Source organism: Parambassis ranga, chromosome 16, assembly GCF_900634625.1.
Source record: "Parambassis ranga chromosome 16, fParRan2.1, whole genome shotgun sequence".
Lineage (NCBI taxonomy): Eukaryota > Metazoa > Chordata > Actinopteri > Ambassidae > Parambassis > Parambassis ranga.
The window spans coordinates 13,285,558-13,304,624 of NC_041036.1; the positions used below are offsets into that span (position 1 = coordinate 13,285,558).

At 42.6% G+C, this 19,067-nt stretch overlaps 1 protein-coding gene across 2 annotated transcripts; it reads right to left on the reverse strand.

Annotated features, from left to right (window-relative positions):
- Positions 1-623: 623 nt before the first annotated feature.
- Positions 624-18,139, reverse strand: atp1a3b (ATPase Na+/K+ transporting subunit alpha 3b). 2 transcript variants are annotated; one of them, XM_028424390.1, is made up of 23 exons: positions 17,944-18,139; positions 17,709-17,801; positions 8,252-8,335; positions 7,709-7,768; positions 7,370-7,573; positions 7,053-7,166; positions 6,737-6,871; positions 6,429-6,546; positions 6,003-6,271; positions 5,625-5,823; positions 5,284-5,528; positions 4,972-5,164; positions 4,530-4,705; positions 4,307-4,443; positions 3,910-4,060; positions 3,316-3,484; positions 3,013-3,167; positions 2,778-2,901; positions 2,504-2,649; positions 2,279-2,409; positions 2,062-2,163; positions 1,884-1,975; positions 624-1,642 (listed from the first exon to the last, which is right to left on the reverse strand). In XM_028424390.1, exons 2-23 carry the CDS (start codon positions 17,712-17,714, stop codon positions 1,614-1,616), a joined length of 3,039 nt encoding a protein of 1,012 aa, XP_028280191.1. In that variant the 5' UTR covers positions 17,715-17,801; positions 17,944-18,139; the 3' UTR covers positions 624-1,613. The 2 variants fall into 2 exon arrangements, with proteins under 2 accessions (XP_028280191.1, XP_028280190.1); XM_028424389.1 differs by having other exon boundaries at positions 8,252-8,374.
- Between the last annotated feature and the right edge of the window lie 928 nt (positions 18,140-19,067).

Genomic DNA, 19,067 nt, shown 5'->3' on the forward strand with positions numbered 1-19,067 from the left:
ATTTCAGCCTTAATGTGGCGTAATACACAATGTTACATGGTAAGTAACATAAGAATAATTCTTATTGGAGCAGAATGTTCTTTGCATTATTAAATGTCGTGCAAACCCATTTGCTACGATGACAAAAAACAAAGACACACACACAGGTCTAGGTTGTATTAAATGTTCTAGATGTTTTATTGGTGTTGGTTTCATTTATTTGACACACATGTTTACTAAATGTGTATTTTTTTAACCTTTTGAATTTCAACCCTTTCAGCCATCTGTGTATAAGATCCAGCCTGAGACCGCTGGCCCTTCACTGGTCTCCAACACATACATGCACACAGACCTGGATCTGACCCCAGGTGCAAGGATTCATCATCACCACTCACTACAACACAGCACACTTCACCACATCATACCAACAAACCCTGTAGTGACAGGAACCTGAAAGCCTTGGTTGGCGTCTTGCGTCTTTTTGGTAAAAACCTCTGCGTTTGCTGTTTACACTTGAGAATCGCCTCCTGAAAAACCTGCGAAAATAACTGAAACCAAACAAAATACAAAAAGAGAGACAGACCCCTCTCACTTTTCTTATCTCCCCAAGATCAATGGTGGTCTTTATGAATGTCTCGCTTGAGCTCTTTTTCAATGTGTTTTTTTATTGTTTCATTTAAATTCAGTATAGAATTATATAGATTTCCTAGAGCACACAGAAAGATTGAGTTGTATTTACGAACTTGGGGGATGTACTGTATTAGTTATTAACAAGGACAATGGTTCACACAGTGCACACAAACAGAGACAAACGGGGCAGGAGGAGGGAGAGGGGAGGGCTGTGAGAAACAGAGGGAGTGAGAGGGGAGACAGGACGCCATGGGGTGTGCTTTGTTAGGCCTAAAGGAGGAAAAGCAGCTCTCACACACCTCCCCTCCCATTTTAAAAATAAAAAAGACAAGTAAAATCATCAAAACCCCCCTACCCCACATATTAAAAAACAACACTGTGGCCGTTGAGAACAGAAGAGAAGGAAAATGGACGCAGTGAGAGCGTCAGGGAGGTGACCACTCCGCTGGTCCTCCACAGACAGGAGACGGAGGCGAGAGGTGGCAGTCGAAGTGGTGTCAGCGGTGGGATCTCACTGTGTGATCTTTATATCTGTGTGTGATTGGAGGACAAGCAAAGGGTTGGCGAGGCGGGGAATGACAGGGGAACGAAGGTAGGATATACAGAAAGACGAAGGGGGAAGCAGGGGAAGAACAGGGAGAAGGAGCTGGATGGCCCTTTTTGCAGAGCATAGACACTCCCTTTGTATCTTTAGCTCATTCAAATCTACATACACAATATGCAGCTGCCGTTTGGTAGATATATTGGTTTATGTACACAGCAGTGAGAGAACACATGCAAAGAGTATCATAGGAAATGGGGAGAAAGGGGCAGGTCGATGTAGAAAGTTGTAAAGGTGCCTTTGCTGTTTTTAATCTTTGGGGCAGTTGTGATGAAAATTGCGTCAAAGCGGTTTTTGTCTTCAAGGGGGGGTGGGGCATCTGGAGATGTGTCTTGCCGAGGATGAAGTGAAGGGGAGACATAAGTGGATGATGTAAGGGGCTTGAGCAAATATACTCCATTGATTAATAGTATGTCTCCTTTTCCACCCAACCTGGAGAGCAAACAAGACACAAACAAAAACAGAGAATAAAATGAGTTGATAATGTTTCCAGTGTCTTGGGACATATGCTTATTCATTAGTTTGCTAGGTAAAAGAATTAAACACTATTCACCGTTCTTTACAATGAATATCAAGTCATTGCAAAGACTCAGTTAGCTTAACAAAAATTATGTGTATAACACTTTGTTTAATCCATATAACTAACACATAACTGTGAAAAAAAAACACTAACCCCCAGGGTTTCGGCGAATGAGAAGTTTTCTGACTTCATCATAAACAAAGATGAGAAAACTATAGGGTACTGCACAAAACCACCAGGTAGGCCTGTGAAGTGAGACAAGAGGACCAAAAGAATTAGAACATCCAGTTCACAAATAAGTTAATGTCTATCACATGTATATATCACTCACTTCAGAGGATACATCCTGAGTGCCACATCCATGCCTGGGCAGTATGATAGGAAGGCAGCCAGGGCTGTCTCTTCAAACAGGCCAAAGATCAGGATTTTGTTCCTAATTTGAGCAACAACAAATATTAGAGAGAATATTGAAAATATTGGAGAGAAGAAATGATAAAATAGAAAGTAAAATATGTAAAAGTCGTATGGAGTTGAGTTGTTGAACTCACTTCATGCCCTGCTGGAACACAGAGTTACGCCTGGTCTTGCAGATGATGACATCAGCCCACTGCACAACTACAATGCTGACAAAGAAAGCAGTGTGACATGTGAACTCCACAATCTTCCTCTGCTCGTATGTCTGTGGAAGTGGGAGAGGGCAGAGAAACAGACGGTAAGATAAAGCAATTAAGGCTATCAATATATTCACTTAAACACAAACATTTCATGCTTACCCATTGCTGTCCATAGCTGTCCTCCAGGTCATTGAGAGTGCGGTCATCCCAGTTGAGCCTGATGCCTACTAGTCGTGAAGGCAAGAAGCCATTTTCAGCCAAGATAACAAAATAGGAGAAAAAGCCTCCCAGAGCCTGGATCATACCTGAGTGGACACACAGACACACATAGATTAAGCTGATTCGAACACAAACTTAATTTTAGATAAAACAGATATTTTCAGTTCAGACAATTCATTGCCTGGATCAAACTGTGAAGTTTCAATACACTTACCAATTTGTCCATAGGCAATGCTGATGAGCCTCTCATTCACCAGCTTGTCCCTGAATGGGTTCCTAGGCTGGCGCTTCATGATGTCACTCTCAGCTGCTTCATAAGCCAGAGAGATGGCTGGAACCTGCAGGAAGACCAGGAGGTGTGAACTTTTATTGCAATATGGCATATCACCAGGAGCTGTATTCTGTACTGTGAGCCTAAAGCTGTATTTATCATGGCCAACAACTCTCACCATGTCAGTTCCCAGGTCAATACAGAGGATGGTGATGGTTCCTAGTGGCAGGGGAATGTTTATGATGATGAACAGCAGGAAGGGAGTAATCTCTGGAATGTTGCTGGTCAAGGTGTAGGCAATGGACTTCTTAAGGTTATCAAAGATCAATCGGCCTAAGAAGGAAAATGTGAAAAAAATAGTTAATCTTTAGGGATAAAAGGCTTTAATGCCATTATTTCTTTCTCTTACAGATTATTTAAAATTCTTATTTTAAACTCTTTGTTGATTTAACTGTTCTCAGTGTCTCTTCTGTCCTCCTACCTTCTTCAACTCCAGTGACAATGGAGGCAAAGTTGTCATCCAACAGGATCATGTCTGCAGCCTGTTTAGACACATCGGAGCCTGAAATTCCCATGGCAACACCAATGTCGGCCTTTTTCAGTGCAGGAGAGTCATTCACACCATCACCTGTCACAGCCACAATGGCACCCTGGAAGAGAAGGACAAAGGAATGAGGAAAGTCAACCACATGTAATCTGTATTTGATACATGCATGTAGAGCTTTTGTGATAGAAAATCAAGAGTGAGTCTATCACCAGACCAAATATGCATATCTTTTTTTTCTCTTTAACACAGAATTATCAGATTGAGAAAAAAACAAAATCTGAAAGACTGTTTTTTTAAAAATATTAAACCAAAACCTTTTGCTATTTCTGGGGCAATCTCAGCCCCTCCCAGGTTTTATGTATCACTCAGGGAATCATTTGGTGGATAACTTGCGCCATCTGCTGTTGTAAAATTGTAATACTATTTTAAAGACTAGTACCCTGAATGAACCCAAAGCAATTCCGTTGAAAAACACTGCCTTATTTTCATACTCCTATGTTAAAGCGATCACAGTCAAAATGTTCCAACCTGTCTCTGGCACCCCTCCACTATGATGAGTTTCTGCTGTGGGGAGGTCCTGGCAAACACAATCTCTGTGTGATTTCTCAGGATGTCGTCAATCTGATCCTGGGACAGATCCTTCAGGTCTGTGCCGTGAATCACACAGGCCTTGGCATCCCTGAACACAGACAATCAAATTCACTGTGGATCTCATAACTTGCTGTTATTATTTTACTATCATACAATATACAATATGTTGTTCACACTGCTCACTGTGTAATGTAGATTTCATATTTTTTATAGTTTTTTTATTTTATTTGTAATTTGTAAGTCCATTAATTAGTTCATTAGTTTTGGGAAGTTTTATCTTATCTTAACATACTAATACTGTGTATTTGTCTGTGTTTCTATGACCATCTATTACCTGGGGTTGACCTGGCTAACAGGTATATTGAGACGAGCTGCAATGTCCTCTACGGTCTCATTGCCTTCTGAGATGATTCCCACTCCCTTGGCAATGGCCTTGGCTGTGATTGGATGATCACCAGTGACCATAATGACCTAAAGAAACAACATAGATCGTTTATTATCTGTTTTACAGAATAAACTGTACAATGAAAGAGCTTTGTTTTGAAAAAACAGCTCACCTTGATACCAGCAGATCTGCATTTCCCTACAGCATCTGGCACAGCAGCTCGGGGAGGATCAATCATGGACATAAGACCAACAAAGCAAAGATTGTCTGTCTGGAAGTTAACATCATCTGTGTCAAAGGCAAAGCCCTTAGGGTACTGGTCCTCTGGCAGCAGCAGGTGGCAGAAACCTGCAGGGGAAGTGGGGGTCAAAGAATCAGCTCACATTTTGAACACTAACTCAGAAAAGCTTTGTTTAAACATTTCATCAGATCATAAAATGTGCTGATTTAAACAGAAAGATGCAAAATGATAAAAATTCTCTGTGTTCATGAGTAAATTTTGAACTTTGTAAATTAACTGCAGCCTCCTAAAACAGAAGCATTTTCCAGTTATCAAATCCTTACTTTCTGGTCTGGTCATAGTGTCATATCTGTATCTGTCTTTTTGTCCATACCCAGTACTCTCTCTCCCAGTCCTCCCAGCTCCATGTAAGCATTCTGGAAAGCTTCCTTCATCTCTTCATCCATAGGTTGTTCCTTGCCCTGCAGCATGATGGTGGTACAACGGTCAAGGATCCTTTCAGGAGCTCCCTTCATCACCAGCAAGTAGCGGTTGTCATTGGGATCCTCGGTTTCATGCACCGATAGCTAGGGGAGAAGAGCAGAGCTTTATGTTAAGATAAACCCTGTGATGTACAACATGCATGGGTATTATTAATGTTGTGATATTAGTTGTATACACGTGGCTATAATCGGCCATTACCCACCTGATATTTATTGGTGGAGTTGAAGGGGATCTCAGCCACCTTCTTATTTTTGTCCCTCATCAACCTGACTGAGCCGCAGGATAGCTCGATACACTTTAGCAAGGCAGACTCTGATGCATCGCCAGCCACATCACGCTTAAGGATGGTCACTGAATCTTGTCCTGCTTTGAACTGTGCACGGTTACACAGAGCAGCAACACGAGCTAAGGACAGCCATGTCACTGAGCTCTTGTCAAAGGAAGCACCTGAAAAAGGAACAGTACACAGGTTGGATTTTTTATGACATTTTTTTGTAGTGTTTAACATATTTTAGATGTCAGTGGTGCATATGTGCAACTAACCTGACTGGTCTTCAGTGGTGTCAGCCTCATGGATCTGGTTGTCAAACCACATGTGGGCTACAGTCATCCTGTTCTGGGTCAGGGTCCCTGTCTTGTCAGAGCAGATGGTGGAGGTGGAGCCCAGGGTCTCCACAGCCTCCAAATTCTTCACTAGGCAGTTCTTTTTAGCCATACGCTTGGCAGTCAGAGTCAGACACACCTGCAAATAAACACATGTATGATGTAAAACATATTTATGTTCTCTTTCTTGCTAAATTGGGTGGAAACATTCTAAAGTTATTATTTGTTTTAAAAGGACAAGTAAGGTAAGCACTAAAATCAAGCAGTATTAAATAACAAGGCCACATAGTTGAAATATATAATTAACAGTCCACTTACAGTGACTGTGGCCAGCAATCCTTCAGGCACGTTAGCCACAATGATACCAATGAGGAAGATGACAGCCTCTAGCCATGAGTAACCCAGGATAATGGCCAGGATGAAAAAGGTGACACCCAGGAAGACGGCCACACCTGTGATGATGTGGATGAAGTGCTCAATCTCCTTGGCGATAGGTGTTTTGCCTGTGTCCAGGCCAGAGGTCAGAGTAGCAATGCGACCCATGACTGTGCGGTCTCCGGTGCAGATTACAAGCCCACGAGCTGTGCCTTGTTTGGGAAGAACACATAAACAAAATATTGTAGCACAATAAAGAACACAGTAACTTTAAGTCTGAGGACAAAGTCTATCATTTTGCTCACTTTAATCAACCACAGACACAAAACTTAATAATAGCGAGCAACACTATTCACTCTGTGAAAATACCTTCCACACAGTTGGTAGAGAAGAAAGCAATGTTTCGGGTCTCTAATGGGTTGTCATGGGTACAGTCAGGTGACCTGCTCTGGGGTTCCGATTCTCCAGTCAGGGAGGAATTATCCACCTGATGGCCAAGATAAAAGATATGGTATGAAAAGATAAAATACATACATTTTTTGGTAACAAAAACAAACATAACAAAATTCCATATTTGTTCCTTTACTATTTAGATGTCATCAGTATTAATCTACAATGCAGACAATAAACATGAAGAAAATAGGTTTATGTGAGTGTTAGCATGTGTGTGTGCATACCTTGCAGCCATGAGCTGAAACCACCCTGATGTCAGCAGGGATCCTGTCTCCTCCCTTCACTTCGATCAGATCTCCTGCCACTACTTCTTCAGCATTGATCTGCACCTTCTCACCCTCACGGATCACCAATGCTTGCTGTAAAGAGGTGTAGAGGTGTGTGACATTGAAATAAAATGTTGAATTTTACTGTAGCAGGAGGTGAATTTAGTTTTTTATACAATCTTAATAGACCGTTGCCTGAAGAGTGTTTCTATATTCCAGTGTCAGCAACACAATCTTCTTATACAAAGGTAAGAAAGGGACATAGCATGATTACCTGAGGCACCATGTTCTTGAAAGACTCCATGATTTTGGAGCTCTTGGCCTCTTGGAAGTATGAGAAACAACCAGTTATGATGACGACGGCCGTGAGCACAATACCTAGGTACAACTGGATAGAAAGAGAGACAGAGTGATAGGATCTTTAAATGTGGGTGGTAGACCATGAGGGTAATGTGATGTTAAAAGGGTTTGTTGAGATGTTACTCATGTAATTACTCAGAGTCCTAAATATGACCGATGTGTTAATGAGGCTTAGATTGAGCAGATGTGATTGTGTATGTGTGTGTATATGCATGTGTGTAGCTTGCTCACATTGTCACCTGCAGGCTCGTCCTCTGTGGCTGCCTGAATGGCATAAGCCAGGAAGCAGAGGATGGCGCCAAGCCACAGCAGGACAGAGAAACCACCAAACAGCTGGCGACAGAACTTAACCCATTCTGGGGTGGTGGGAGGAGGGGTGAGAGCATTGGGACCATCCCTGATCAGAAACTCTGCTGCCTTGGCATTGGTCAGCCCCTGGATGAAGCGATGAGTCAGGTCAGAGTAAAACAGTCAAGTTGGATTGCCGAGAACTATACAAAGGTACTGTGCTGCCATCTAGTGGCAAACTGTGAAAACAGGCCTAGAGCATTCAGCAAATGATCAACTCACCTGAACAATGTCGGTTTGGAATTTCCTGCATACTTCCTCTACAGACATCTTGTGTTCTGTCTGTACACAACAAAAAAACAAACAAACAACAAATGTTATGTGTAATTCAGAATTATGGTTGCAGGTAAGCTTTGTAGAAAGAAAACTGAAGCTTAATTATGATAATGTATGCAATGAAGAGATGTCGTGTTCTAGTAAAAATAATAAGTAGGGAGTTATTAGAAATTTACTCCATGCATGCAATTCACCTGAGAAACACGAGTATAAGGGCAGCCACATATGGCGGCCCTGGTGCCTGTTTCTTGCGCTGCAATGTGGGATCAAGTTGATGACCTTCTGATAAGTCACCCTTCTTACCAGAAAAAATATTTTACACTTATATCCTGCAAGAGGATGTTTTTCAAAAATCTTCACATCCTATAATGCATGGATGATATACAAAAAAACTTCTGAATTGTATATGTTTAATTAATCAGTGTTTGATACTTTACACCAACATTCATCTTCCATAAGTATTCAGAGATAAACAAAACATTTACTTACAATGGGCACTTCCTTCTTCAGGTCATCCATGTCCTTGCCGTCCTTGGCCCCCTTCTTCTTCTTGGGGGATCGGTCACCTTTGTCCTGTGTGGTGGCAACGCGGTAACTGTCTGATCGCCCATACTACAGACACACACACATATTTTATACATGCCCTCGAACTAGGTTTAGAGATAGTAGCCTTCATGCCTTTGTCCATAACCTTAACTTCTTTGTTTTTAAAAGTACACTATGACTAACTATATACATTAATTACTACAGACATAATTCTACAAATTATGTCTGTTTATAGAGCTGCCCTGGCTGGCATCCTAAGAGTGTTTGTCAGTTACCGAAAGCAACAGAAATAAAGCCAGCGGGCTTTATTCAATTGCCCTTAAAGGTTCTATGTTTCTCTACATGGTAAACAATGTTGTTTCTTTGTGAAGTGGCCTTGTGAGTTAGGTAGTATATCTCAGTAATAATGCCAATTATTCTCACGTTATGATAAGATCTTAGATAGGAACCATTCGCACAAAAAACTATTATCATAAGAACTATTCAAGATGTGATTGGAAAATGTATTACTCAACAATGAGTGAACTAGCCCCACACATCAAAGCTTGCGTCTGCTCTGCCATGCCCATTTGATCTCCATTGATCAAATAATACTTGTTTTAGTGCCCACCACAGCCTCATGCACACATCAATCAACAACATAATCAAGTGCAAATGGTTTAACCAGTAGGTTTTTTAACAAGCCGCTTCCTGCTTCTCTTAATTTGTTTACGCTGCAGCAATCATTAAGGACATGAAGGAGCGAGAGAGAGAGAGTTTGCAGGCTCATCAAAGGGTTTCTTCTAATGTGCTCTGCAGTATGACACCAGATGCACTGGAGTCACTTTGATGTCAAGATTACCAAAACTTCAAGCCACAAGAACATACAAGTCCTCTTCAGCAGGCTTAACTTCACAGCCCATTTTTCCAGCTACCCTCATTATAGTAATTGTCCCCTTAGAAATTGGCCTATGGTGTTAAACCAGACATAAGTGGCCTATGAATAACCATGATTTCCTCCATAATCTGCAAATTCTGCTCTTCTTAGATCTATGACTGTAACTCTAGCCCATTGTCTGAAAAGAGTGCAGCCTAAACCCCAGGGATCAGTCAAAGGTCAAGCAAAGGTCTGAGGTGACGCAGAGAGTCAAGAATCTCTCCCAGAAGGTGTCAGTGAGTCCCAGCAGACAGACTCTTCATTGACACGAGATCATCAAGGAAACTGAGCTAGGAGGCAAATCAGTGTGGTCAGATATACACTGATGATATGAATGATACATCATTTGCTCTAAATGAGAAGTGAAAGCCAAAGGGCAACAATACCTGAAATGGCTGGACTAAAACAACTGGGCAGACAGCTGTATATGTATGACTCGCAACAGGAAAGTAAGCTGTATCTAGTGGTACAGCAACTTCAGGAGTGTAAAATGTATAGCTGTTAGTTGTGTTGTCTTTGAATCTGATATTAAAAGGTAGATTTGCCCTCCAAAGTGAAAGAAAGATCTGGCTTCACCCTGTTTTCTTTAAAATATATGGGTACTAAAACATTGACATATTTACACAAACATGAAGGAGTATGAATTAAGAACAAGTCCTCCTCTGATGTTGACAGACTAACTGACACAGCACAAACCACACCAAAACATACACACCTGCAGTAGGACAAAATGTGACTAACAAAGACCAACTTGCCACTGCAGTTCCCATCTTAAGCTGTAATTGTACTGCTGTTGTGTAAAACTCTTGTGAAATCACAATGCTACATACAGTGTTTCTACGTGGTTACAAAGACCTGTCTTTCTCGTTTGTCATCATGAAAGAACGTGCAGGACAACTCTCACTCACTTATCTATGGCACCGAGGCTGCTTGCCATATCAAGTATCGTGTCAGTGTGAGGGAGTGGTTTGAAAAGGCACACAAATATACGCGCACACACACGCAAACGTACAAAAGAGCAGGTGAGCAAATCTTTTGCTGCAGCAAGACCAGGCAGGCCTTGTGAGGCAGAGGCTACATAGAGACTGATGCAGTGGAAAAGTACTGCTGTTGATCCCCTCTGAGACAGACCTGTGTGTGTGTGTGAGAGATAGAGTGTGTTAATGTGTGTTTGAGGATGAAATCAGGGTGAGTAGGGGTGTGATGGCGCATCATACTGTATTACTCATTTGAGGGTGAATAATGGCTATATCTCTCTTTAGAGATTTAAACATTATGGAAAGTTACACACTTTTTCCACATACAGTGACTGAACACTCCACATTAGATTGCACCTGCTGCTTATATATGGGGGACAGTTTTTTTTCTCTTTATGTCACACAACAACATAAGCCCAGACAATAGAAATGATTGGGAGGTGAAGACAAGCACCAAACAAAGAGAAATGTGATGAAAAGTAAGGATACAGAGAGATGGATGTGAAGTGGGTGGTTGACAGACAGGATTGTGCACATGGGAAGGGAGACACTAGTGGGAGGTGAGAAGAAGGGACAGATAAGGCAGGTGGGGAAAGGATCAGAGAGTGAGTGAGAGAGCAAGAGGAGCTGCTGTCACCCTTCTAATTAGATATTGACCAGCAGTCTTTGTCTGCAGGCTCTGTGTCAATGTTTGACCCACAGTGACCCCACTCTAATAGATTGCACAACCTCAATTGTGTGTGCAGGATGCGTGTGTATGTGTTTCCATATTTTAATAGATTATATTATCACTACAGTTGTCTGTGTGTGCCCTTAAGTGTATGTTTATTTGCAGATACGGGTGAATATTTACCAACATGACTCACAGAGAGCTGATGTTACTAGCGTATTCTTCATCTTTGCTTACACTATGTTGAGTATGTTAAGTACATTCCTATTTTAAGTTTGTGTGTGTCAGTGTGCTTGCCACTCAATCATAATTTTGAGAAGGGACAGACTGCCTATCTTTTACCCCCTTGAAACACCTGATAAGGTGTCTTTTCCCTTAAATTGCATAGACTGTGCAAATTCCAACCATAAATTGTATTTAAACTACATTAGGTCTACTAATACTCGTCTGTTTTCATGTCTGTCTATAGATCTATCGATTAATGTAAGTCAGTAGAGAGAGCATTAGACCATAATTTGTGCATATATACAACCCCAGTATCACACAGAAAACATGTTGTGCCTGTGTGTGTCTGTGTGGGTGTTGAGCTGTCTCGCACAGCTCTGGGTAATTTAATGCGCCTTCTCTGTCCTGAGGAAGGAAAAAGAGACTTGTGGCTGGAATTACAGACGCTTACCCCCACAGAAGCACACAGACAACCAGAGTGATGGACAGACATATCTCTGATATCATCAGGAAATGGAAAAATTAGATTCTCCTCTATGGAATACTTTGCCTAATTGCTTACATCTACTGAAGTATTGGCTTATAAAAATGTGCTTAAAATTTCAATAATTCAATTAAGCCCACATTTCACATCGCTGCCTGTGTGTTTGACTTGATCATAAATTATTCTGCAGGCCTGTGCCGGCTAACAGATCTAAACCTTGCAATTTGCTCACATGTGAACAACACTGATGAGTGTTTGGAAGGCAAGTTACTATGGTGACCGGCATAGCCATTGGCATGGTGACGATGCTCAGTAGTGTCCTAGTACTCCTAGGATCCCCTGATATGATCCAAGATGAGTAATAATTGATGCATCTATAACTGGACACTGTATTCACTGCTGTATAACACAGACAGTGTGATTGATTCAAGGTATTAGTGTGTGTTTGTGTGTGCTTAGGCCTGTCTGTGTGTGTGTGTGAGCAGAGGTGAGTCATTGTACTGGCTACGGTCCGTATGAGCAGCATCTACACGCATTGCGGCAGAGAGAGTGAGGGAGATATTGAATGAAGTAGAGACCTAGGGACTGTACAATAAGGCTGTACAAGTTAAGGCAAGCAAACTAGTGATGGCTTTAACTATAAATAGGAAGTGCCATTCTCTTCCTCTTTCATTGCACAAAACAGAGCTGATATGTGACAATTACAAAGACTGTTGTCGGGCCATGTGGAACTCATATTGTGGTTTGCAGGTGGGAAAATTTTCCTGTGCACCACATTTTGTGCTAATATTATAGCACAAATAGTCCTGAGCCACCGCAGAATTTGTCATAGCTACTTATGAGTCTACGCTTCCTCTTTGTACAGAGCACCCACATCAGCTCCTCTGCACTGACCATGTGATTGCTATATCACAGTATTATTACATGTTTGTGCCAGATTGTTTGAATTTAGAGAAAAGTTAATGGTGTAGCTGCCATGGGTGCAAGGTAGATTTGTTCATTATATGTATATATATATATATATATATATATATATATATATATATATATATATATATATATATATATGCTGACACACATATTATAAAGCACCAATATTGCTGAAGTTTATTAAAATGTGACATCACTGTCCCTAAATCAATCAGTACTCATTTACACAATTTTCATTTCAATAAATCTCTGCATCTGGTATGCTACTGCAACTGTTGTGTGTGTGTATTATTGTATCTGTGTGTGTGTGTGTGAGAGAGAGAGAGACCTGTGAGGTCATTGGGCCATCTGCTGAGTCTTACAGCAGGATGAAAGAGCTCTGGGCCACAGTAGGGGGCTCAGGCTGGGGACCAAGGGACATCGCTGTTGGGATTAACTAGTCTGATTACACTGGATTAGCCCACTGTGCCTCCACCTCTCTCTGTCTCTTACTCTTCTTTCTCCACAATTCTCTCCAAGAGAGAGAAAAAGTCCAATGCAAACTCCACATTTATCATTTAATTTCATGGCATCAGTTATTTGGTGAATGGCTTCAAACAGTACTGGATAATGAAATGATTAGATGGTTACTTTTAACAGATGATTAGTAATTATCTGCCTTGATCAAGACACTGTTAAGATCGTTGTTTCACTTCTCAGCGTCAGCCTTGAAAGTGATATGACGGTCTCTTCAATTTAGCAAAGTGAAGACATCAAAAGAAGGAGATTCCAGATACCAGACATGAAGAAAAAAAGTGAAAGAACTGCATAAAACCTTTCTGGAACAAACAGAGAGAGATTACAACAGTCCCCAAGGACATTCTCTTACAACTGAGAGGCTGAGTTAAAACTGTACTGGACTGATCTGGTGGAATCGTTTAAACAGACAATATAAAAAAGCCAGAGAAGATAAAGAGAACTGAAAGAATACCGTAATCCCTTAAACCATATAAACAAAAAGAGAGATTAACTCTCTTTAGCTCTGTAATCATCTGCTAAGTGTTCACTCAAAAGAACTAAAAATAAACTAAAGCAAGAAACATAACAAAACAAACCAAAATAAAAAAGCCCAGCTGAATTCATAACCCCTCCAATTTATCCCCTCCTGTCTGCCCTGTCATTATCTTCATGTGGTCATCCCAGATAGTGGCATAAACCTAGTCCTATACAACGCCCAATAATGTGAGCTGTGAATTACTTCTAATGCTGTCTATGTGTTTTGGCCAGTGTGAGAAGTGACCTGGTCTAGATTAGTACGGTAAATCTTGATTTCTTTTCACTGGAGGGGAACATGCCACCTTGCTGTAGTGTGAAAGAGGGCACCTTACGACTTCCCAGCAGGAAGGGGGTCAGACACAGATTAATCCTTACAGATGCTGACTGCATAACAACCCAAATACAAATTAGTATGTCAGATATTCAACATGCAGCCCTTTCTTTAAGTGTCTGTGATGTATATTGGACACGTTACAAATACCAAGTACCATCAAATGCAGCAAGGAAATGATTTGTTTTTTTATTTTAACAAGCCTTTTGCCCATTATGGCTGCTCAGTAGTACACGTGCTTTGTGGTGTTCACTCAGGGACACACATGTCTCGAGGACAACACCCTGAATTAGTCATGTTATCGTAGTTAGGCAACCTAACCTAACCCTTCTGAATTGCTCTCTTTATTCGGGACCATCAACATTTAATGTTAATGTAAGCAAACTGCCAGTGATATCAATCACTGAGTGTAATGTAATCTTGTTTTAAAGTAATGCATGAAGGAGACAGCAGTGACCTTTACATTTTATTAGCATTACACAAGCTGCTACTAAGCTCATAGCTCAGATGTAGTCCTGTTAGCAAGGAGGTTAATTGTAGGTCTGTTGCTGAGATAGTAGAGAATTTTGGACTCTGTCCTACAGCTGTACTCTCGCTAAGGAAATTGTTCTCACTACAAAGGACATCTATTGATCAGAGACTAGCTTAAAGAGAACAATGGAGGAGGGTTCTAAAGGGTCACTGTATTGACCTTAAATGACCCCTAAGCCATAGGGTCAAAAGACTGTTCAATGAGATGATGATGATGATCAGACATGCTTTTCTATTGGCTCCTGCAACGCGTGGGACTGTAGATCAGCCCCAGTATAGTGCAGCCTTTTAACATCAGGCAGCAGGTGCAATGGGGAGGGATGTGCAGCACTCTGCACCAAAGTGAGGGCTGGGCCTCTGCAGTGGCCACACGCAACTCCTGATGATACTTACTAACTTCGTTTCTATGGTTTTTCTAATGCTAACATAAAAGTACACACTGTTCTGAAAAGCTTTATATCATAAAGTAACATTAAGTCCAGTCAAAGTCTTACAGAGAACACAACACTAAGGGGGGGGGGGAATCTCCTCAGTCCTATCGACCCACCCCTCTTATCACTGGCCATAATGACATTCTAAATACAAACACCTTCATTTTATTCTCTCCTGGGGCATTATCCCACCGACACCACATCTCTCCAAGCTCCAACCACTCAGTCATATATGTCCTTTCAAGATCACCCACAAAAGCCCATTCCTGCTTTTCTTATCCCATCTGTCTCCTGCCCCCTGATAAACAATCCCACAAGGCACAGCAAGAGGAAACATAAACCATGGTAATGTGAGCCTTGGTCATTATCCCGTAACAGGATATCCAGCCAAGTAGCCCTCCCCTTCGATACACCAACCTCTTTCACTTTAAATCCCTCTCTTCCTCTCACTACACCTGCAGACCAGTCACTATCTGTCCTTCCCCTCTCTCCCTCTGTCCCTGTTGTGCTCTCACCAGTGGCACCCTCCCCCCATGTGTGTCACGTGTCTGAAGGTGAAAAGCAGCAGTCAATGCATGTGTGCAGCCCTTCGTCCACATCTCACTTTACATTCCTCCCATAGACTCATCAGTTTCAGTTACAGTATGGTATCACTGCATCACTGCAGAGAGAGGAACACTGAGAAAGATGAGAAGGTGATGTTGTCCCTTTCTTTAGGGATGCTTTCCAGCCTGTGTTTGACAAAATGTGCTGGTTGTCCCTCTGTTCTCTCCTGCGTAATTGACACATGTTGAAGTTTAGCTCTATAGCATCACTACTGTCTTTTAAACCCGATCGTTCTACGTGGCACCTGATGGCAGCCTATCACAGCTCTTTACAGGGAATTTCCACACCAGAAACCCCGCCCCTGGTTTGACGCAGAAGCACGTCGCAAGCGATGCCCCCTGCGGCCTTGGGGAAGGACAGCTGGCGGTGCCATAGCACAGTGCACCAGTGCGAGAAAAGCAACGATAGACAGATGCAAGTCTAATTTACCAATAACACCTTATAACGGGATTCCTGGCACAATTGCTTCCACCACCGCATCCCCTCATCTACCCATTTTCCCCACTGAGGGTCACCCTCAGCGCGCAAAGGGCGAAAGGAAAAGGAACAACCTTCAAAGGGCGCAGGGACGCTCATAATCCCATATGATTCTGTTCCAGAACGCCTGCCTCGGCACAGACATGACATATTTCCAAATGACATATTGTTTAAACTCAGCCTCACTCCGCTATACCGCTAACCAAACTTCCACACGGCAGCAGCAGCAGCAGCAGCAGCAGGCTACATGCGTAAGCACTTCTTGTACTCCTATCCCTTTTGACGCAGTGCCCACTAATACTGCCGGTTAGATTGCACACCCAAATGAAGACCCCGACACGACTCTTTCTCACCCCCAAATCAAACATTTTGAACGTCTCTCTCCCGGCAGAGAACTGCCAGATGCTGCAGGAGAACCATCACTGCGATGACACCGGCTTGGATTGCTACAGCGGTGCATATTTCTCAGCACCGCATGGTCCTCTGTCTGCAGCGTCATGCCGCCGCACCATCCAGCATGCAGAGCGGTCCCAGAGATTAAAAATTACAACTCCGTTTGCAGGATGGAGCAGAAGATGCGCAATAGCAGACATCAGCAGCCATACGCTGTGCTTTTGCCGGTGTTTTTCCACTGATTCATTTACATGGCTATTAAGTTTAATCCCGTTAGCCGGAAACAGATATGTAATGGTTTTGCCTCACGGATGCGCGCAGTAGAATATGTGAACTCTCACATCAATTTAAACAAGCACATCATCGTTCTCATAGGACACTGAACGCATCGTTTCTGTAATCTTTAGTGTGCGTGTGTGTGTAAATGTGGCCACTGCTGGCGATTATCGAGTCCCTGTTATGTCACAAATTAAAGGGGAAATAAGCTGGTGAGGCGCTTATTGCCGGTAACCGCATTATGACGCACGGGTCATTGAGGGTGCTGAGGATGAGACTCCTCAGCTGACAGCGTCCACTGTAAAGGACGCGGTGTGTTCAGCATCTTTTGCCAGCTGCCTGTTCTGAAGCCCAGAGAGAGTTCTGCCAAGGAGGGCTGAAAGGAAGGAGAGGACAGGAGAGGGGGCAGCGAGGGCACAGAGGAGGTCACACTGAACTGTGTGCATTCATCGGTAAAGGAAAGTCATATAATACAAGTGAGTATACTGCAAATAAAATAAAACCAATTTTATTCAATACCACAGGTTTATAAGGGGACAGGGCAACACTCCCCCTCACACCATCCATATCCCCCCTCTCGCTCTCTCTCTCTCACGAGAGCACTCAGTGAGAATAAACCGATTAGGCCTGCAGTGGCTGGCAAGGTTATAGTGAAAGAAGGCCTATCAGAGACCTCAGACACACTGTATGATACAATGACAGCATCCACATGGACCTGCTCTACTTATCAGACTTTGGCTAGTTTTTTTTTTAATTCAAATTCTGCGACACAAAGCGAATCAGAACCAATTGCATCATCTGTTATAACGTTTAAACGTTCAAAGTCAAATCAAAGTGAGTCGGTAAAACCCGCTGGTTTGAACCTCTGCACTAGACAGGAGATTCAGGCTACATCAATTTGTCGCAGTCTGAGAGACCAGGGTAAAACACAGTTCCGCATTAGAGTCAATGTCACTCAGACACACGGCATTTCCATAAAGATACAAACATCCAAAGAAACGGCTGAGTTTGAAACAATTGTTAAACAGAGACGAGATATTATAGGCTACCACTCACTTCTCAGGCCACTTCAGGTAGGAAACAACGCCGCTAGAAAGTTCAGGATCAGTCTGTCTTACCCCCATGTTGGCGCAGTCACTCTTCTTCTCTCAGGTGATGCACGGCTTGAGAGGTGTCAGCCCCTCACGTTGAATTATATCAAAACGCCTTGCCTTGAAAAACAGAAGGAGATATGCTCAGTTGTTTGGGTTTTTTTTTTTTTGCTTAAACATAAAAGAATGGAACGACGTCAGAGAAGTTAGCGAGAAGGGTCTAACGAAAGAGTTTCTTTGGGCTTAAATAAAACTGTCAAACCTTCAGAGAGGTGAGGCTAACAGTCTCCTCCTGTGAGGCGTCTTTTAAATGAAATGTTGCGGTCTCAAGCGGAGCATCACGCGGGGGTCCGCTTCCTTCCGTTGCTCTCTGATACTTGCGGTGAAAGACCGGCGAAACTAACGAGCCGCACTGCTACCTTTTCAGGACGTGGTCTCCCTCCGCCGCTCTAATGGCTGCCGCAGTACTACGCTCCTCTGAGCCGCACCACTCCGCCGGGGTAAAAAGCGCCGCCTCGAGCAAATGGATGAGTCGAAAGAGCTCTTTAACACCCGCCCACCGCTCACACAGAGAGCCAATCATAATTCTGAGCGTTTCATCGGTGTCGGGATCGCTGACCAGTAGGTTTCATCCCAGCCACTGCGTGAGCCAATAGGAGGCCAGCTCTGCCCCTCCTGCTTTACTGCAGAATTCCGAGGCTTGCAGCCAGCAGCGTCGCGAGTCTCTAGGCTGAATTTTTATATAAATGGACGCACAAGGTTAGATTTTAGTTGTCGTGATTGTGTTTGTTTTTCATGTAATGTATTCATGTACCATAAAATGGCGGATTTGTGTACATTGTTGCATGTGATAAGCAGCCCTGGATGTCTCATCAGTCGTGTATCATGAGCATGTCGTGCACCTCCATATGTCACTATACAGCAGTGGGGGCCTGGTTGCAACAGACAGAAGACAGAGCAGCACAGACGTATTGTGTTTGTACGTGTAAGAGAAGGAAATGCAGACAGAAGGAATGAGGGTGAAGCCAGAGTCACCATTCACCCATCAGTGTATCACTGCACATCCAAGCGGCTGCAACCTGACTGCCTGTATCAGCAGGTGTACAGATTTGACAATGCAGAGTCAGCGGTTTATCTGGGGAGACTTGCACTGCAAAGGTGAAATTGGGTGTACCAAGGAAAAGTAAAATAAGGAATCAGACCTAGCTTGTTTCAGCATAATAATTATTTTTTTAACCTCAGGGGTCTTTGCCTGACATTTATGAGGACAGTTGTAAAAATGTCATCTAGTGTTATCATGCAAATACAAGTTTCTAACAAGCCAGACTACATTCTTTTAAAACTGGACAGACAGAAAGATGACGGAAGAAATAAGCACTGAAAGGG

Coding starts and splice junctions, on each gene's coding strand:
- atp1a3b (XM_028424389.1), bottom strand. Junction 6,872..7,052: donor TCAAGAACATGGTGCCTCAG/GTAATCATGCTA, acceptor ACCTCTTTACAG/CAAGCATTGGTGATCCGTGA. Junction 4,444..4,529: donor GCAGATCTGCTGGTATCAAG/GTGAGCTGTTTT, acceptor TTGTTTCTTTAG/GTCATTATGGTCACTGGTGA.